Source organism: Myxocyprinus asiaticus, chromosome 2 (assembly GCF_019703515.2).
Source record: "Myxocyprinus asiaticus isolate MX2 ecotype Aquarium Trade chromosome 2, UBuf_Myxa_2, whole genome shotgun sequence".
Classification (NCBI taxonomy): domain Eukaryota; kingdom Metazoa; phylum Chordata; class Actinopteri; order Cypriniformes; family Catostomidae; genus Myxocyprinus; species Myxocyprinus asiaticus.
The window spans coordinates 58,465,772-58,484,261 of NC_059345.1; the positions used below are offsets into that span (position 1 = coordinate 58,465,772).

Consider the following 18,490-nt stretch of genomic DNA (forward strand, 5'->3'; position numbering starts at 1 on the left):
TCATTTTACCATGCTGTAGTTTAAACTTTACCTCTGCATTGTTTAACTGCACTTTTAAAGTGCTGCCTCCTTTCTCCTGATATTTGATTTCAAATGCAATTAAATTCAAATGTATTTGTACTGTGTAGTGCTGTTGTTAACATTACAAATCATTCCATGTTAAACATATTTTTATTTGTGTCACTTTGCAAATACATAAATAAATACATTGACCTATTCTGGAAGTAAATGTCAAAAAAACAATTTTGACAACTGCATTCTGTAAACATTTACTACCAGGGATTTGCTACCTTTATGTAAAAAAAAATGTAGGGTAGGAATCAAAGACCCTATGACCTGACCCTATTCACAGACTGTGATGACACTTTCCCACCTTATTTAGCATATAATATATATTGAAAAAACGAATATATATATATATATATATATATATATATATATATATATATATATATATATATATATATATTATTCGTTTTTTAAATATTTTGTGAATTTATAACATTATACTTTGTATTATATTATAGCATTCTAAAAATAAGTTACTACTGCTGTGATGGCATTCTAATATAGCTGCTAAGAGAGTGACAAGAATTTTGGCACTTTTTTTTGTTTTGACTGCAGTAATCAAACACACTATAATTTTTTCCCCCCTCTTTTGGAAGGTTTTGGAAACTTAGTAGTGCAGTTTATATCTTGCTGTTGGAGCAAATGGGAATGCAAAAAGTATATTTGCTGTGGTCTCCCATTCACCGCTATAGAAGTTTCCATGTTATAGTTTACTTCTACAAACCACCTTCTGAATTAACCAAGAAAATAGGGTTGATTTTGATTTCATGTTGACCCCTCAAGGCTGAACAAGACTGAGCTTGTTCAAAGAATGAGTCCATAGGTAACGGTTTGCTCATTTGTTGTTTGCTGATGTTAAAGCTGGACCCTCTGTGCCTCTAAGATCACCCCTGACATGAAAGACCCTGTAAAACAGAACCTAAACAGTGAGATCACTTGAATAAACTCTGGTAAAGTCATCACATCTAATTCTGACCGTAACACGGTCTGTCTGCCTGTCTCTCATAAAGTTGATTTGTCATGATTTCGACAATTTGTCACAGTACGTATCAGGTAACTGAGAGTTGACATATGCAGCTTGTTAACCTAGATATTAGAGACCTGATTTCTCAAAAAGCAAATGGACATTGTTAAGCATAACTAATATGATTATGATCACTCTAATGCTTGGTTTTGGGCCAGTTTGTATTGATTTCATGGCTTAAGGTGAAGGTGTTTCTCTGTATGTCATAGATCATGTATGTCCACTCATATTTTTCAAGGAAAGATTTGGAAAGCAGCTTTCCTTCAATGTATATATGAAAATGATAGGCCACAATAGGTTATGCATTATACTGATCTTAGCATGGGTAAAAGGTTTTCCCTATCTGTCACTCTCTCGACATTGTGTCGAGAGCCCCAAACACCTCTGATTTTGAAAAAAGGCCAGTGAGAATTGGCGAGTGGAATTTGAATGCCACTCCCCTGAACATATGGGTATAAAAGGAGCTGGCTCGCAACCACTCATTCAGATTTTCTCTTCGGAGCCGAGCGGTTGTGTTCAGCGAGCTGAATTTCTCTGCCGATCCATTCACCTCGAAAAGCTGTTGGATTTACGGCGCATTACAGCGGCTTCTCCCCTTCTTGCACTGGTGAAGTGCAGAGAACGTCCCTGGGCGCTTCAGCAGCTAAAAGAGTATATTCTTCCTACTGAAAGAGTATATTGTCCCTTCTAAAAGAGTGGCATTAATGGAGAGCGTCTTTCTAAAGATGCCTCTCCGTTTGTGTGTATTTCCTGGTTGCGGTCTTTACCTCAATGCTTCCGATGGCCACAATCACGGTCTTATGTGCTTGGGCGCTGCCCACGCGGAGACAGTGTTCATGGACGGGTCATGTTCTCACTGCAAGAGCGTGACCATGGCAACGTTGCGGTCACGGTTTTTCCTTCATTAGAGGGAAAGACCACCCCCGCGGCTCTCCGCCTCGGTCCTTCTACCTAAGGGTTTGAGGCTGCATCAGTTAGCACTGGGGGCAATTTGGGGACCCCAATGGGAGTAACTCCCCAAGGACCTCCCATTCCCCAGTATGCTCATGTGCCCCACTGGGATGAGACCGCCGGCTCGTCTCAGGGCGAGTTCACGATCTCGTTTCGGTGCTCACAATGTGGATGAGCTCTCGATTGCAGCATCAGAGAGTGGGCTGTCCAGTCTGATGCTGAGGACTCGACTGGGCTCACACCTTCGGCTGTGTGTGTCAGGCTGGAGTGGAACCCTCCATCCCCCCTGAACCCTCGCAGCCTGACGATTGGTTCCTGGGCCCCGGTCCCTTTCTTCCCGGAGGTGCATGATGAGCTCACGAGATTGTGGCGGGCACCTTTCACTGCCCGGACCTGGTCTCTGAGCTCCTCTGCTCTCAATACCCTCGGTGGTGGGGCTGCCAGGGGGTACTCGGCGATTCCCCAGGTGGATAAGGCGGTTGTGGTGCACCTGTGCCCGTAAAATGCCGCCACCTGGCAGGGCCGCCTGAGACCCCTGTCCAGCACCTGTAGGGTTACGTCATCTCTGATGACTAAGGCATGCGGTGCCTTAATGCCAAGGCGCTAAGAGAACTGCACGATGGTAGTTCTGACCCGGGATTGATGCAGGAGCTGCGCTCGGCGACTGACCTTGCTCTCCGGGTGACGAAGGTCACAGCGCGGACTCTCGGGCAGGCGATGTCCACCCTGGTGGTCCAGGAGCGCCACCTATGGCTCAATTTGGTTGAGATGTGGGAAGCTGACAAGGTACGGTTCCTTGACACCCCCGTCTCCCAGGTCAGCCTGTTCGGCGACACCGTCGAGGACTTCGCCCAGCAGTTCTCGGCGGTGAAAACAGCAGACGGAGGCTATTCAACACATCCTGCATCGGCACGGATCAAGACCTCGCACCTCGTCTGCTCGTCGCCAAGGGTGTCCTCCTGCCGCAACAACACCTGCTCCGCCACAGCCCACCCCTGCGGCCCGGCCCAGGCATGGAGCCACCCATAGGAATCAGACGCCACCTGTCTCATGGCCGGCCACCAAGAACCCGAGGAAGGCTACGAAGCACCCCTGAAACGGGTTACCCAGGCATGTGGAGACCTTCTACAGGCCTAGAACTGCCTCGAGTTGTTGGCAGTACTGCTCAACCTGCGGAGGCTCCGGCCGTTTATCCAGGGCAAGCATGTGTTGGTCCAACGGTAGCGTACATCAACTGCCAAGGCGGTCTACACTCCCATTTCATGTCACAACTCGCCCGCTGTCTCCTCTTCTGGAGTCAGCAGGGCCTCAAGTCACTGCGAGCCACTCACATCCCGGGTGACCTCAAGACCACAGAGGACGTGCTGTCATGACAGGTTACGCTCGGGGGAGAGTGGAGACTCCACCCCCAGGTGGTTTGGAGTCGATTCAGTCAAGCGCAGGTAGACCTGTTGGCTTCCCAGGAATCCTCCCACTGCCCACTATGGTACGCCCTGACCGAGCCACCCCTCGGTATAGACGCGCTGGCACACAGCTGGCTCCCGGGACTATGCAAATATGCGTTTCCCCCGGTGAGCCTACTTGCACAGACCCTGTGCAAGGTCAGAGAGTATGAGGAGCAGGTCATCCTAGTAGCATCCTACTGGCCACCCAGATGCAGTTCTCGGACCTCACGCTCCTCACGACAGCCCCCTCGGCAAATTCCCCTAAGGAAGGACCTTCTTTCTCAGGGACGGGGCACCATCTGGTACCCACAACCAGACCTCTGTAATCTCCATGCCTGGCCCTTGGACGGGACGTGGAAGACCTAAGTGGCCTACCACCCGTGGTGGTAGACACGATCACTCAGGCTAGGGCTCCCTCTACGAGGCGTCTGTATGCCTTGAAGTGGCATCTGTTTGCTAAGTGGTGTTCTTCCCGACGTGAAGACACCCAGAGATGCGCAGTCGGATCAGTGCTTTCCTTTCTGCAGGAGAGGAAAGCACTGAAGGTGTATGTCGCCGCCATTTTAGCACATCATGATGCAGTAGATGGTAAGTATTTGGGGAAGCACGACTTGATCATCAGGTTCCTGAGAGGCGCTAGGAGGTTGAATCCCCCCAGACCATGCCTCATCCCCTCGTAGGACCTCTCAGTAGTCCTTCGGGGTCTATGGGGAGCTCCCTTCAAGCCCCTGGAGTCAGTTGAGCTAAAGGCACTCTCTTTGAAGACTGCCCTCCTGACTGCGCTCACTTCCATTAAGAGGGTAGGGGACCTGCAGGCATTCTTTGTCAGAGAAACATGCCTGGAGTTCGGTCTGGGCTACTCTCACGTGATCCTGAGACCCCAACTGGGCTATGTGCCCAAGGTTCCCACGACCCGTTTAGGGATCAGGTGGTGAACCTGCAAGCGCTGCCCCAGGAGGAGGCAGACCCAGCCTTGGCATTGCTGTGTACGGTGTGTGCTTTGCGCATCTATTTGGATCGCACGCAGAGCTTTTGAAGCTCCGAGCAGCTCTTTGTCTGCTTTTGCGGTCAGCGGAAAGGGAGTGCTGTTTCCAAACAGAGGATCGCCCACTAGGTCATTGACGCCATCATGATGGCATATCACGCTCAGGATGTGCTGCCCCCCTTGGGGCTACGAGCCCACTCTACTAGGAGTGTGGTGGCTTCCTGGGCCCTGACCAATGGCGCCTCTTTAGCAGACTTCTGCAGAGCAGCAGGCTGGGCAATACCCAACACATTTGTGAGGTTCTACAATCCCCGGGTTGAGCCGGTCTCGTCCCGTGTATTGTCAGGTACGAGCAGGTAAGTTCCGAGACAGTACTAAGGGTGTACCGCTTGCGCATAGCACCTTTCCCCTCCCCTGAGGTGAAGACGTGCACTTTGACTCCCAGTCGTGTTCACAAAGTTGTGATCCCTGGATGACTTTCCTCCTTAGCCCTGTGGCAGACGAGTTTGCGGAGAAACTCACTGCCGGCCCAGTACATGTGCTAACTAAGCCCTGTATATATCTTCTGCTAAATCGTTTCCTTGTCAGTAAACTGCATCTACCTTGGGCAGAGGTTCCTCTGTGCCCGGTCACTGTGTTTGTAGAGCTCCTCCTCCCTCGGGTAGGACCTACCATGGGACTTCTCCACATGACATACTTCCGACAAGACTCGGTAAGACCATGTGACGTATTTCCACTCAAAATACCTCCCCCCTCTCTGGGCGGGTTGTGGTCTCCGCGGTGTCTTCCCCTTGGGAGTGACACCCCCCCGACGTAGACACTTATGGCCCCCAGTCGGTAAACATATTCCACTTTTTTGGGGAGAAAAAAGAGGAAAAAAGGCCATGGCTGGGCTAGCCTGTCCCTCTTTTTAGTGCAGTTGATTTGTCCCCGAAGGGACCGTGCGACGCTCATAAGAGTGTTGGGGGAGGTTACGTGACGGCCTGGTGCGCTGGCTACGAGGCACACAGCGGTCTGCCCATCTCGCACTGCCAGTCCATGTAACATAGTTCAGCTTATTGTGGCGTTTCGTATAGGGACCCCTAGTGTCACTACATCGACACAACGTCGAGTGAGTGACAGATAGGGAACATCCTGGTTACTTTCATAACCTCCGTTCTCTGTTGGAGGGAACGAGACATTGTGTCCCTCTTGCCACAATACTGAACTACCCACTGAAATGGCCGGGACCTTGTCTCAGCTCCTCAGCACAAAACCTGAATGAGTGGTTGCGAGCCAGTTCCTTTTATACCCTTATGTCCGGGGGAGTGGCATGCAAATTCCACTCGCCAATTCCCACTGGCCTTTTTTCAAAAGCAGAGGTGTTTGGGGCTCCCAAGAGTGACCCCTAGTGTCACTACATTGACATCTCGTTCCCTCCATCAGAGAACGGAGGTTACAAAAGTAACCAGGACAATTTTATGCAACAGCAATATGATAAAAGACATCAATGTTCAATTAACAGTTAAATATAATATTAGTATGATACATGTCAGACTAAAAAGAAAATCTGGCAAGTAATGTAGGCCATGCCCACACTACTATGTTTTTTTCTTTATTTTCTTCTTTTTTTATTTTTTAAATACAAAGGTTGTGCCATTTTTAAGCTTTTAACCTACACTAGAATGGGTTTTCCTCCACCAAAAAAACTGTGCTCTCTAGTACCACATACTTTAGAAAACAATAATGTTAGAAAACTGAAAACAGATTTGCGTGGACGTGGCCATAGTTCATTATCTAACTGTAGGCTGTTTGTGTATGTCAAGAAACATAGCAACATACACTCACTGAGCACTTTATTAGGAACACCTGTACACCTACTTATTCATGCGATTATCTAATCAGCCAATCATGTGGCAGCAGAGCAATGCATGGAATCATGCAAATACAGGTCAGGAGTTCACATCAACCATCAGAATGGGGAAAAAAATTGATCTCAGTGATTTCAACTCTTGCATGGTTGTTGGTGCCAGACGAGCTGGTTTGAGTATTTCTGTAACTGCTGATCTCCTTGGATTTTCACGCACAACAGTCTCTAGAATTTACTCATCCCAGTGAGCAGCAGTTCTGCAGACAGAAACGCCTTGTTGATGAAAGGTCAACGGAGAATGTTTAGACAGGTTCGAGCTGACAGAAAGGCTACGGTAACTCAGATAACCACTCTGTACAACTGTAGTGAGCAGAATAGCATCTCAGAATGCACAACACATTGAACCTTGAAGCGGATGGGCTACAACAGCAGAAGACATTTTATTAAGACCATAGTGTTCCTAATTAAGTGTTCAGTGAGTGAAAGTTATATATATATATATACATACAAACTTTAAAATACAGTATATATCTATACATATCTGCATCCATATAGAATGTGCAGTTATAGGTGTGTTTGTAGTGTAAAATGACTGAATGGCTTTGAACATGGCTCATTCAATCAGAATTTAGACTCATGAATCATAATTGTTGTTCCTAATTAAAATTTTACTCTTCAGTGTAACTGCAACAGATGCCTTGAATTTGTAAGATGTATTTCATAATCAGGGAAATGTGTATATGTATCCACATGGCAAACAATTTCTCTCCAAATATGTCTCTTGCTCCTTTCCCCTCTCTTTCAAATAATAAATTTATGAGCAAACAGGGCCCTAAGGCATTCATAAATTCATTATGTTTAGTGCAAAAGAAGATGTGTGTGTATGCAGGCCTAAGAGTACAATAATGATCAAACCTACTGTACAATTTATTTACAAGAAGAGATACTCCAAACAAGTGGGAAGGGGGCAGCTGTACAGTGTCGCATCAAAGATGATGTCTGTTTTTTCATAGAAAAACTATAAAGTAACCCTGACTAAAAGTAACCTTTTAACCTTTAGAGTGTTGATGTCTGTGTAGTATGGATTTAGTCATTCCCAAAAAAATTCCCCAAATTTATTGAATACATAAAGTGTGATGTGGTAGCGGTCATTATAGGGTCCTAATAACATGGCATTCACAGCATTCACTAAAAGGTTTTGAACAGAAAACAAGGTAATTCAGACAGCAGAGCTGGTCAAAACATGCCCCATTCCTACAGTTCCACCATAAATATTCAGAGAATATAAGAATTAATATGAATAAACTGAAAATAGAATCCTTTGGCGCAAGCCCCGTCTTACGGTTTAGCGCTGAGATTCTCGTTTGAACTGTCAGATCCTGCCGGAAGACAAGGATGGCAGGCGAAAGGAGCTTACCCCAAAAGGAAATGAGAACCTTATATAAAATATATGCCCCCCAAAAGAGAAATACAACCAATTAATTCAACTCAGAACAGCAAACCAGTGGCCTCATATACAAATGTTGCGCACGCACAAAAATTTTGCGTACACCGCCTCTCACGCTCATGTTGGGAATTACAGTATAAAATGTAAACTTGATGTGAAAATTTGTGCATCGTTAGGCAAACTCCATGTCTGCCATTGTAGCAGATGTGCCATCGTCTGTCAACAGATGGATTGTGGAAATCTGATGGAGCTTAATGATCACCTACCAATTGTGTGAACTTTAGTAATTACACTAAACAGCTGAATAAATTAATAACTGAATAACTGATACATGCATTTGACTTATGTCCATGAAATCAAAGTGTAAGCAATTAAATTATTTGGTATATATAAATGCAACTTTAAATGACAATAACAGCATTAGTGCTTCTAGAAGACTTAGTGCAAGGATGGATCAGGAGGAAGTATGTGTTTCTGGACCACGCTCTTTTTTTTTTTTTTGGCCCATAAGGATAGCTTGCTTAGGTTAAGTTTACACTTAATACACTGAAAAATACATTCCAAATGGTGTGAGAATAAGACAAATAATAATAATAATAAAAATAATAAGATATATTCTCTGTTAACAAATCTTAATATACAATTATGTTTCTCAGGTAAATTGATCTTGTTTAAAAGGATGTTTAGATATTTTTATACTAAAACAAAACAAAGATTAAGAGCTCATTTTTAGCAGCAGCATCTATTCATATGCAACATATAGGCTTCAATCTGTATTATCTTCTGTTTTCCTGGTTTCTCATACTATGCAGTAGTGACGTGTCTGGATGGCAATATGCATATGGTAATTATATGTACATGAGGTAATGCATAGTAAAAATAGGCGCTGTATGCTCCATATATTGTTATTTCGGGGATTAAATGAGGAGTGGAATAAAGCTTGTGCATGGACAAACATTCTTCCACTAACTGAGATTTATAAAGAGAAGTTTGCACAGGATCTGGCGTATGTATGGTTTTATAAATCTGAAAACTTTTGTGCGCACGCAACAACTGACTTTTATTATGAAATCTACGGCAAGTTTTATACATGAGGCCCCTGGTCTTCAGAAGGCGAAGGACAAATCTAAAAAGGAGAAGAATATGAATGATACAAATATAACCTTATATATGACTTAGCATACATACTACCCTTAAACAATGTGCATGTAATTGAGCCATGCTTTGCAGAAGGGTAGACTAGCTTTTTTTAAATTCCCCATACCTATGATTTCCAGAGATTGATTTAGCTTAAAACATAAAATAACTTTTAAAAAGGAAGCGGACAATGACACTGTGTCAAGTGATGGCCATTTTCAAAAAACATTCTGTGTGCACAGACTATTCTTGACAAGAGCAATGCATGAAAGTGTAAACAATATGTCTGTGCAAATATATTACCCTTGTGAAATTGTGCTATTGCTTTACGATGTATCTGTGTGAACAGGCATGTAACATGATTGTGTGCTTCTCTCACATGCGAATGAGTGAAAACAATGCGGCATAACCAAGCGATGAAGGACAGCTCTGCAGAGCTAATTAAGCATTTGCTGAATTTTAACTGGATGAGACGCAATGCTTACTACGAGTCTTCCTGATAGAACTATCGGCTTCCATTTTCTCAGAGATGAGCTAGGTTTAGAAACAGTACCAACAGGGTACATATATTTCCTTATTTCATTTAATAAAATGACATTGTACTTACGTTTACCTTCATCTTAGTGGTTGAATGTCAATTATCTAAATCAGATTTCTGTGGGCAGCTCATAGTTTGGTGTGGTTTATTTTGGCCAGACACTCACTGAGGCTATGGTGCCAGTTCAGCCAATACTGTACCTTTGGTGATTTTCTCTGTTTCTGTGAATACTGAGACAAGGAACCCTAGCATCCCTCTCATGCATTCTATCTAACTGTGGTCTGTTTGTATGAATGTGTGTCTGTATGTATATGTTGCTGCTGATATTTCTTGGCAATTATCAGGCAGATGTCAGTGGCAAACATACACACACACAGAGGTGGGTTGAGCAGCAAAAAACTGTACTCAAGTATAAAAAAAAAAAAATAAAAAAAAAAATACTCTCGTAGAAGTAAAAATACTAACATAAATAACTACTTGAGTAAGAGTAAGAAAGTATCTAATTAAAAGAGTACTCAAGTAGTGAATAAATCGTTACTTTCACAAATTACATAATGGATTATCTACCCTTTATTCCATTACATAATACACATTTAACATGTATTACAGAATTATTATTATTATTATTATTATTATTATTATTATTATTATTATTCTGTCTTATTATTATATTATTCGGAAATTCTGTCATCATTCACCATCATGTTGTTCCAAACCCATATGACATTATTTCTTCAATGCAACACAATAAGTAGATATTAGACAGAATGTTTGCCTGAGTCAACATTTACTTTCAGTGAATGTGTTTTTTCTCCATATTTTGAAAGTGAATGGTGACCGAGACTGTCAGTCTCTAAAATTCTGTCTAACATCTTTTGTGTTCCACAGAATACAGAAGGGCACACGGGTTTGGAACAACATGAGGGTAGGGAAATGATGACAGAATATTAAATTATGGCTGAGCTATCACTTTAAAGGAACAGTTCTCTCAAAAATGAAAACTGTCTCATCATTTACTCACTCTCATGCCATCCCAGATATGTATGACTTCCTTTCTTCTGCAGAACACAAATTATGATTTTTAGAAAAATATTTCAGCTCAGTAAGTCAGTACAATGCGATTGAATGGGTACCAAAATTTTGATGCTCCAAAACGCACATAAAGGCAGCATAAAAGTAATCCATAAGACTCTAGTAGTTAAATCAATACCTTCAGAAGTGATATGATAGGTGTGGGTGAGAAAAAGATCAATATTTGTAATTTTTTGCTAGACATAAAATTTTTGGGTGAACTATCCCTTTAAGGGCTCTTGTCAGATCTGGATGAATTTGTCAATAAGAAGAGAGAAACCTTTCTAGTAATTATTACAGTGAAAACATAAAAAAAAAAAAAAAAGAGAGAGAGAGAGAGATGCCAGTTTACTGCTTCATTCACTCCTGCAATGTTTTATTTCATGCTGAATGTGTTTGTAGGGATGGGGGCATGGTCGTGTGTCTGAGAGAGGGAGTGGTGTGGCTCGTCAAGCTGGTTGGCATAATTTCTAACAGCTGTTTCTTAACATTCTAAATGTTTGTTTTATTCCGTTTTCCCTCTAATCACTAGAATGGTCATAACTTTTAAACAATAGATTATATTTCTAATCTGTCTGCTATTCTACATTGCCCACAAAATTATGTACATTTCATAAACTCTAAGTTTCCCTCTAGCTTGTAATTAAAATGATTGAAAATGCAGTTGTCTGAAGTATGGTGGCCGGAGAAGATTTTTGTAATAATTGCCATGTGAAATCTTATTGATAAAGGATGTTTAGCCTTAAATAATCATACATATATTTATATCATTTGAAATCCCTAGTTCTTCTCTTCAATATGGTATGTACAGTTCAGGTGTGTGATGTTAAATGAATATGAATGTAATATGGATATGAATATCATATTCTGGCACAGAATGGAATTTTCTTAATTTTGGGCTCAGGCTTTAAAGGGTTAAAGATCGGTTGTATTGAGTGTCACAGGACACTCAAACAAAATAAAGTACAACCCAGTTATTAGTACTGAAGAGCTGTTGGGAAACTCTTTTTTTCAGGCGGCTCACCATAATCCGATGGCTGGCCATTTAGGACAGGAAAAAACACTCAACCGAATAATGGCCCGTTTTTTTGTTTGTTTTTTTTTTTTGGCCGGGCATTCACAGAGACATTCGCAGGTGGTGTGCAGCATGCCATGAATGTCAGTTGGTGAAACCACTGGCCACCCCAAAAGCACTATTGTGTTTAAAATGTACTCTATTTATATTTATACAGAATTTTTCCATTAAGCTGAAGAATTCTGTATTTGCTAAATAATTCACTGAGGTGATATATTTTTTTTTTTTTTTTTAACTCCGGAGACTGCACACAGTGAAAATGATAATTATGTGGATGATTTAAATATTTGGTTATAGCATGCAAGTTATGAAAATTTGGTCAGATGAAACGCAACCCAGCTTTTGGAGTTTAAAGATACTAAAGTATAACAAATAAATACAATAATGTACATTTGATCAAATTGGTTTACTCTTTATATTAACATATATATTAAAAATGACAAACAGAATGAAGATTTATTGTATTAATATATTATTTAATAAGAATAACAAGTAAGGTCCAGGTATTTTAAAAGTTCATATGTGACATTGTTTCTGAGACAGCCCCAGAGCTCCGACACTCGGTGAATACATCAGCATCCAAATTCACTCATTTTGTTCACTCGCTGCTGAGATATAGTGCACTCACTGCCATTCACTATATAGGAAATAGTGAATGAGTGAACGATTTCGGACACAGCCACTCTCTTCGGCATACGATAGCCTCACGCCCGCACATCTCTCATGTGCGCGCCCCACATACCTTGCTGTGCACGCGCAGAAATGCTGTCTGTTCGCGCTCCAGTTGTCAATCACGCGAACGGCAGAGCAAAAAGCATTTATTTACACTTAACTTAGATATTTATACTATCCGCCCGAAGTAGCTGCGATAGTTTCTAGTACCCCCACGAGGGTGCGGGGAAAATGCGTAAATACTGTTTATGACATGTGGGATGCGGGACAAAGTGCACTGATATATTGCTGCACTGATTTAAAAATGTACACTTAAAAAACTGATGTCTCAGCATATATTTACAGAATCACCCTGAAAATTACCATCACCATGTCACAGAAAAGCCCTCGTTATCATTAGAGCCACAGCTTACCTCAGTGTGCTGCCTTAAATTGGAGCTTCAATTTTAATCTTGAAATTTCCGCATGTCTTGGTGTTAAATGAAGGCATTGCATGATAACACTATTCTTTTTTTCACTGGGCAGAGCGAAGAAAGTGTTTCATTTTGTTTGAAGAGCATGATGCTGCAGCAGTGTGTGACAGTCTGTGACAGCTGTCGTAAAAGTCCCATTCAGTAATCTCTCAATAAATGATGCATTAATTAAAATTAAACCCAGTAATGTAACGACAGGAACACTGCCCATTTTAAGTAAAAGCACATTTTTTTCATTCGAAATTTACTTGAATGAGCGTAAAAAGTACCTACTTTTAAACCTACTCTTTTTCCAAAAATGTACTCAAGTAAATGTAACGGAGTAAATGTAGTGCGTTACTACCCACCTCTGCACACACACACACACACACACACACACACACACAAGTAACTACGTGAACACACACATATCCTGCAGTAAAAATAATCTGCCTACGGAAGTACCTGACACGACAACTGTGTCTGAGCCGAAGCCTGAAAATGTGGCTTGAGAACTCTGATATACTAAAGCCAACAGCCTGCCTCTCATTTCAAAGCATAGTATACAGAGATGCTGTCTCCCCCATAGATATCTGAGAGGAATGACCTTTACCCTCTACCATCGCTCCCAGATCGTGTCCACATCCAGCACTTTGATCAGCCATCATCTCACAACCTTTGACATTACCTCATCTTTCAACAACCATTCACCCTCTGAGCTCCTCAAGCTTACTCCTGGTATTACGTTAAAATAATAATAATAATAATATTAATAACATTTCAAGATCTCTAGCTTTCAGTGTTTTATAACATTATTTTCAAAAGGATAAGCTGCAAGCTTCAAATATGTCAGCTATTCACCAAGTACGGTCTTGTATAGGGCCTATACAAATCACTATTTGAAATCACTACCTTCACTACCAGTCAAAAGTTTGGACATACTTGACTGAATTTATTTTGTCATGATCATAAAATCTGATTCAGTACAAGTTAAGCTCAATCAACAGCATTTGTGGCATAATGTTGATTACCACAAAAAATTATTTAGACTCACTCTTTTTCTTTAAAAAAAAGCAAAATATTAGGTTACAGTGAGGTACTTACAATGGATGTGAATGGGGACAATTTTTGGAAGGTTTAAAAGCAGAAATGTGAAGCTTATAATTTTTATAACCCTCAGGGGTCTGCTGGATGTTTTCCTCTTAACAGCGGAAAAAACTTAAAATACTCCGTCGTTTTTGGGCATACAGATAAGTGTAAGACATCATTAGAGACTATAAAGGGTCTACTTTTAATTATGTACACTCACAATAACAACAAAACCTTGTGCTTTTGTAAAATAAAGAAAATAAACAGGGTGCGCTTTCAGCCGTCTCTGTCTCCGCGAGCATCTTTCTGAAACGTGTCACAAAAATGAACTGAAGTGATACTTAAAGAAAGCTTAAAATGTCTACTTTTAAATAAAACGATTCAAATTGAAAACAAATATTCTCCTACAATGTAATCTGTATGAAACAAAGTGATGTACAGTTTCTCCTGGCTCAGCTAATTATCGCTAATGTGATCCCACCCACACGCAGAGGGCGCTATGCATACGGTAATGTGCTGAGGCGATCAAGGCAAATGGTAAATGCCCCCAACAATGCCTTAAAAAACATCAAGTTCATCATTAGATTCATTCACTTTCCTGCGCATTTGGAAGATGGCACGCTACACAGGTGAGGAAGAGTTCACATTTTCCTCAGAAGAAGAGCGGGACTCCGACGATGAACGTTTGAAGAGCGACTTGATCCAGCCGAGGATACAATTTCGGATGAGTAAGTCTTTACTTACATTAGTTGACATGCTATTTTATATAAACATGTACTTATTTTACTAGTTGGACTATTTCCAGACATGCCAGCCAGTATTCAAAGTATTGACATTTGAAATATGTCCTAATAGGCAAGTTTTAGTTATATTTAAATGTTGTTTCGGCTAAAGCAGGTATTTAAATTGTATGCTGTATGATATAAATATGATATGTAATATGATATAAAAATAATATGAATGTTTATATTATATTTTAACTAGTGTTAATGCTGCCTCATTATCATCAACGAAGCTTGTGCTTGTAAATATCTGTTCGGGTGTAAATGTGTAAAATGTGCTGTAAATATGCCCATATTAGAAAATCAGCATATTAGAATGATTTCTGAAGGATCATGTGACACTGAAGACAGTTATTTTAAATTGTAAAAAATATTTCACAATATCACTGTTTTTGCTGTATTTTGGATCAAATAAATGCAGCCTTGGTGAGCAGAAGAGACTTCTTTTAAAAACATTTAAAAATCTTACCGATCTAAAACTTTTAAACGGTAGTGTAGGACTAAAGTTCAGTAAAGTCTTTATGTAAATAAAATGTATAGTCAGATTACTTCTTTTAACTTAAACAAGATTTTGTGAATAAGCTACAAACAATACATTCAATCATTAAGTCTCCTCACATTCATTCTCTCAGGGGAGGGGTCTTTGTCTCCTCAGGTGTGAATCACATCAATATTCATGATCATCCACGCCTCCTTGCATATGGCCTTTCTAACACTAAAAGTGTCATACAAAAGTTAAATGACTATATTGTTTTGTATGAATGAGTGATCAGGATGGTTTTCACATCATTTTGTAGCAAATACTCTAGGCTACAAGATCCAGTTCTCAAAAGTCTTGTGAACAAATGTTTAGTATGTGTTATATGGCCTTATTTCAGTGACTTAAAATGTTTGTTTTTTCAAAAACTACACATAAACGTTATTTTCTCAAAAATACAAACATGTACATACATGTTGTTCACATATTATTGAAGCCCAGTTTGTGCTGAATACAGTGTTATTAGACTTTAGCCATTAATATGTTTTTAAGCAACTGAAAAAAGCACAAATGTCAAGGCATGTCAAAACTTCTCCAGGGCCCAAAACACCCTCAGACCCCAGAAGGTTAAATAATCATTTTAGTAATTTTAGGGTTTTAGTGTTTGTTGACATTACATTGTCATGGTAACGAAGTTGTGAAATTGGCTATAACTTTGCACAGAAATGGTTAGTAATTGTATTACAATAAAATCATGTTAACACACATATTGTTTAAGTCTTGTGGCTATACTTCTGAAACAGTGTGTATTTTAAAGTTTACGGGTTGGCCCCATTAATTTCCACTGGAAGTGCCTCACTTTTTGCTTTTTTTTTAAAGGATGGGAAAGTCAAAATAAATTTTGTGGTAATCAATATTATGCCACAAATGATGTTGATTAACTTTTATTCAACCCAGAATGTTCCTCTAAATGCTTCAAATGAGTTTTGTAGACAAATAGGCTACACATTGTGCCTACATATTAATTTCTAAAAGCTAACAAAAACTAATGTTTATTTATTTATAATGAAATGTATATATTAATAAATAAATAAATAATAAATAAATGAATTGATTGATTCATCTAAATAAATAAATAAATAAATAAATAAAATTTATTTAGAGAATGCCCTGAGTTTGCAGAGCTGTTATCAAGGCAAAGGATGGCTACTTTCAAGAATCTAAAATATAAGAAGTTTTGATATGTTTGTATTAAAGCAATATAAACAATGAGTAGGTGTGTCCAGTTGTTTGAGTTGTAGTGTAGTTGCAACTTTATCTTTCACCCTGTTTATCATTTGCACTTTTTCTTGCACTTTTACATGACAGCATGGAGCATGTAACTGTGTTCCATAAACAAAAAAAAAGAAAAACAAGCAAAAAGCAACAGAAAAAAACATACATAAATCCAGATCATTATAAATATTTGTGCATGCATATAATCTCATACGTTTAAACTTCATGGGCCCTATTTTTCCCATCAGTATGACTGCCAGCTCAACTCCCTCCACCTGAACATCTGACACGACTGCCAACTGTGTAAAATATGTCCTTTCCATGCCAGGCCTGCAGGCCGCTGTTTTATGATAGCAGTGCCAGTCGAACCTGCCTCACCATGTCCCTGCTGATGGCATTACAGCATGAAGTGTAATAAGTACCCTAACCCAGCAGGTGACATCCATTATCACTGACAGCAGGCCTAAGTCTTTGCCAGCTGGGCCCACAGGCACATGGGTGGGAGCAGTTAGTTGGCACTGTGCTAACACTAGGGTCAGTGATTGAGCTTATATTGAACATTCTGGGCCAATTAACAAGCAAAAGAATTCATTTTTTACCACAGCAGCAAGGGAAATTAAACTTCGTGCAGAAGTGCATACTGCAAGTAATTATGGCCAGTGGTAAATGTAGATAATCCCAAGCTTTTTGGAGATGGTTGATTGATCATAAAGTTTCTACATATAAACAGTATTTTATTATACAGTGTACAGTATATTATTTGCATTAAAGGGATAGTTCACCCTAAAATAACAATTCTGTCATCATTTACTCTCCCTTGTGCTGTTCCAAATCTGTATGATTGTTCAACCTAGTGTCATAGAATGAATGTTAATATAATTACATTTTTGCAAACTGAGTTTTACGTGCCGCTTTCTATGTTTTGTTGCAGTTTCCTGTTGAAATGAACACTATATGCGCTACAACAACTGTGTGTTTTATTCACTTTTACACAAATCACACATACTATGGCTGTTTATGACTTTATAAACACTTATTTTTCACTTTGTTACTCACACCCTGCTATGTTATGATATCAAAACACTTTCACTCAAATGATTCATTTGGAATACAATACATTTTTATGCTTGTATTACAGACTTACCTACATTTACACACATTTTCCAACATAATTAGCTTCCGCTCAAGCTCACCTGATTGCGAGTTGGACTTTGGACTCGTGAAAGTGAAGCAAAAGTGTTATAGAAGCGACACGAAATAACGTGGTTTCTTCAGTAAATGTGCTTTTCATGTCGAATTTGCCTTTAAAAAACTATTGGTTAGGATTAGGCATGGGGTAAGGATGTCTGTTTTGTTCACCTCACATTATCTATACATTTATATAACATTTATTTAGGTTTAGGTTAGGTTTTAGGTTAGGGAGGTATGTTTTACTCATTAAAACATCCATCTAATATCCATCTTAAAAAACCTCGTCTGATTATGACATAATTTTCCTCGCTTTTGGTGCCCCCCGCTGGACATTTCACTGGTAAACTGCATCCAAACGTGTAATGAAGCACGTAATTTTGGTTCACAAAAATGTTGCCATTGTCATATTAATATAATGAGATCAGGCTGATTTTTTATTTATTTTTTTTACTCTCCATACAATGAAAGTGAATGGTGACTGGGGATATCTCCTTTTGATTTCTCCTTGTGTAAGACCGCAATTCATATCTTAACGCATCTATGCGTTACATTCTCAACGTTGCCGCAAGGGGCGCTATAGCGAGATTAGTGTGAACTGTCCACTTCTATGGTGAGTTTTCTCTTTCAACTCAACCTCTGTCATAGCAGAGCAACAATTTGAAGTGAAAATCTGTCCTCAAAATGTTCTGAGAATACAACATAACTGGTTGGTCTGTGTGCGATTAAAAAGCATCATATGCATTACAGAAATCCATTATTATGACTATATGAAGCACTAATGATCTCAAGCCTGACTGTCAAAAATTTGATAGCTGACCTCTGTGACATTGCTTAGATTAAAGTTTCCCCACAATAGTGAACATCAGCACTAATGCAGCCACATTTAGTATAGCCACAGGTCAAATTTGTTCTTCCTTACATTTATAGCTAGTGATTATTTGAAGTGGTCTGTTAAGAGAC

The 18,490-nt window shown here is 40.1% G+C and overlaps 1 protein-coding gene across 2 annotated transcripts in view; it reads right to left on the bottom strand.

Moving 5' to 3' along the window:
* LOC127455683 (collagen alpha-1(XXV) chain-like) overlaps nucleotides 1-18,490 on the bottom strand; it is a 179,267-nt gene that overhangs the window by 91,791 nt on the left and 68,986 nt on the right. The window contains exon 3 of one of the 2 annotated variants that reach the window (XM_051723743.1): nucleotides 757-974. The exons of the other annotated variant lie outside the window; for it this stretch is intronic. Within the exon in view, the coding sequence (XP_051579703.1) occupies nucleotides 925-974 (50 nt within the window). The 3' untranslated portion in view covers nucleotides 757-924. Of the gene's footprint in view, nucleotides 1-756; nucleotides 975-18,490 lie in introns of those variants that run through there. 2 annotated transcript variants of the gene reach the window in all.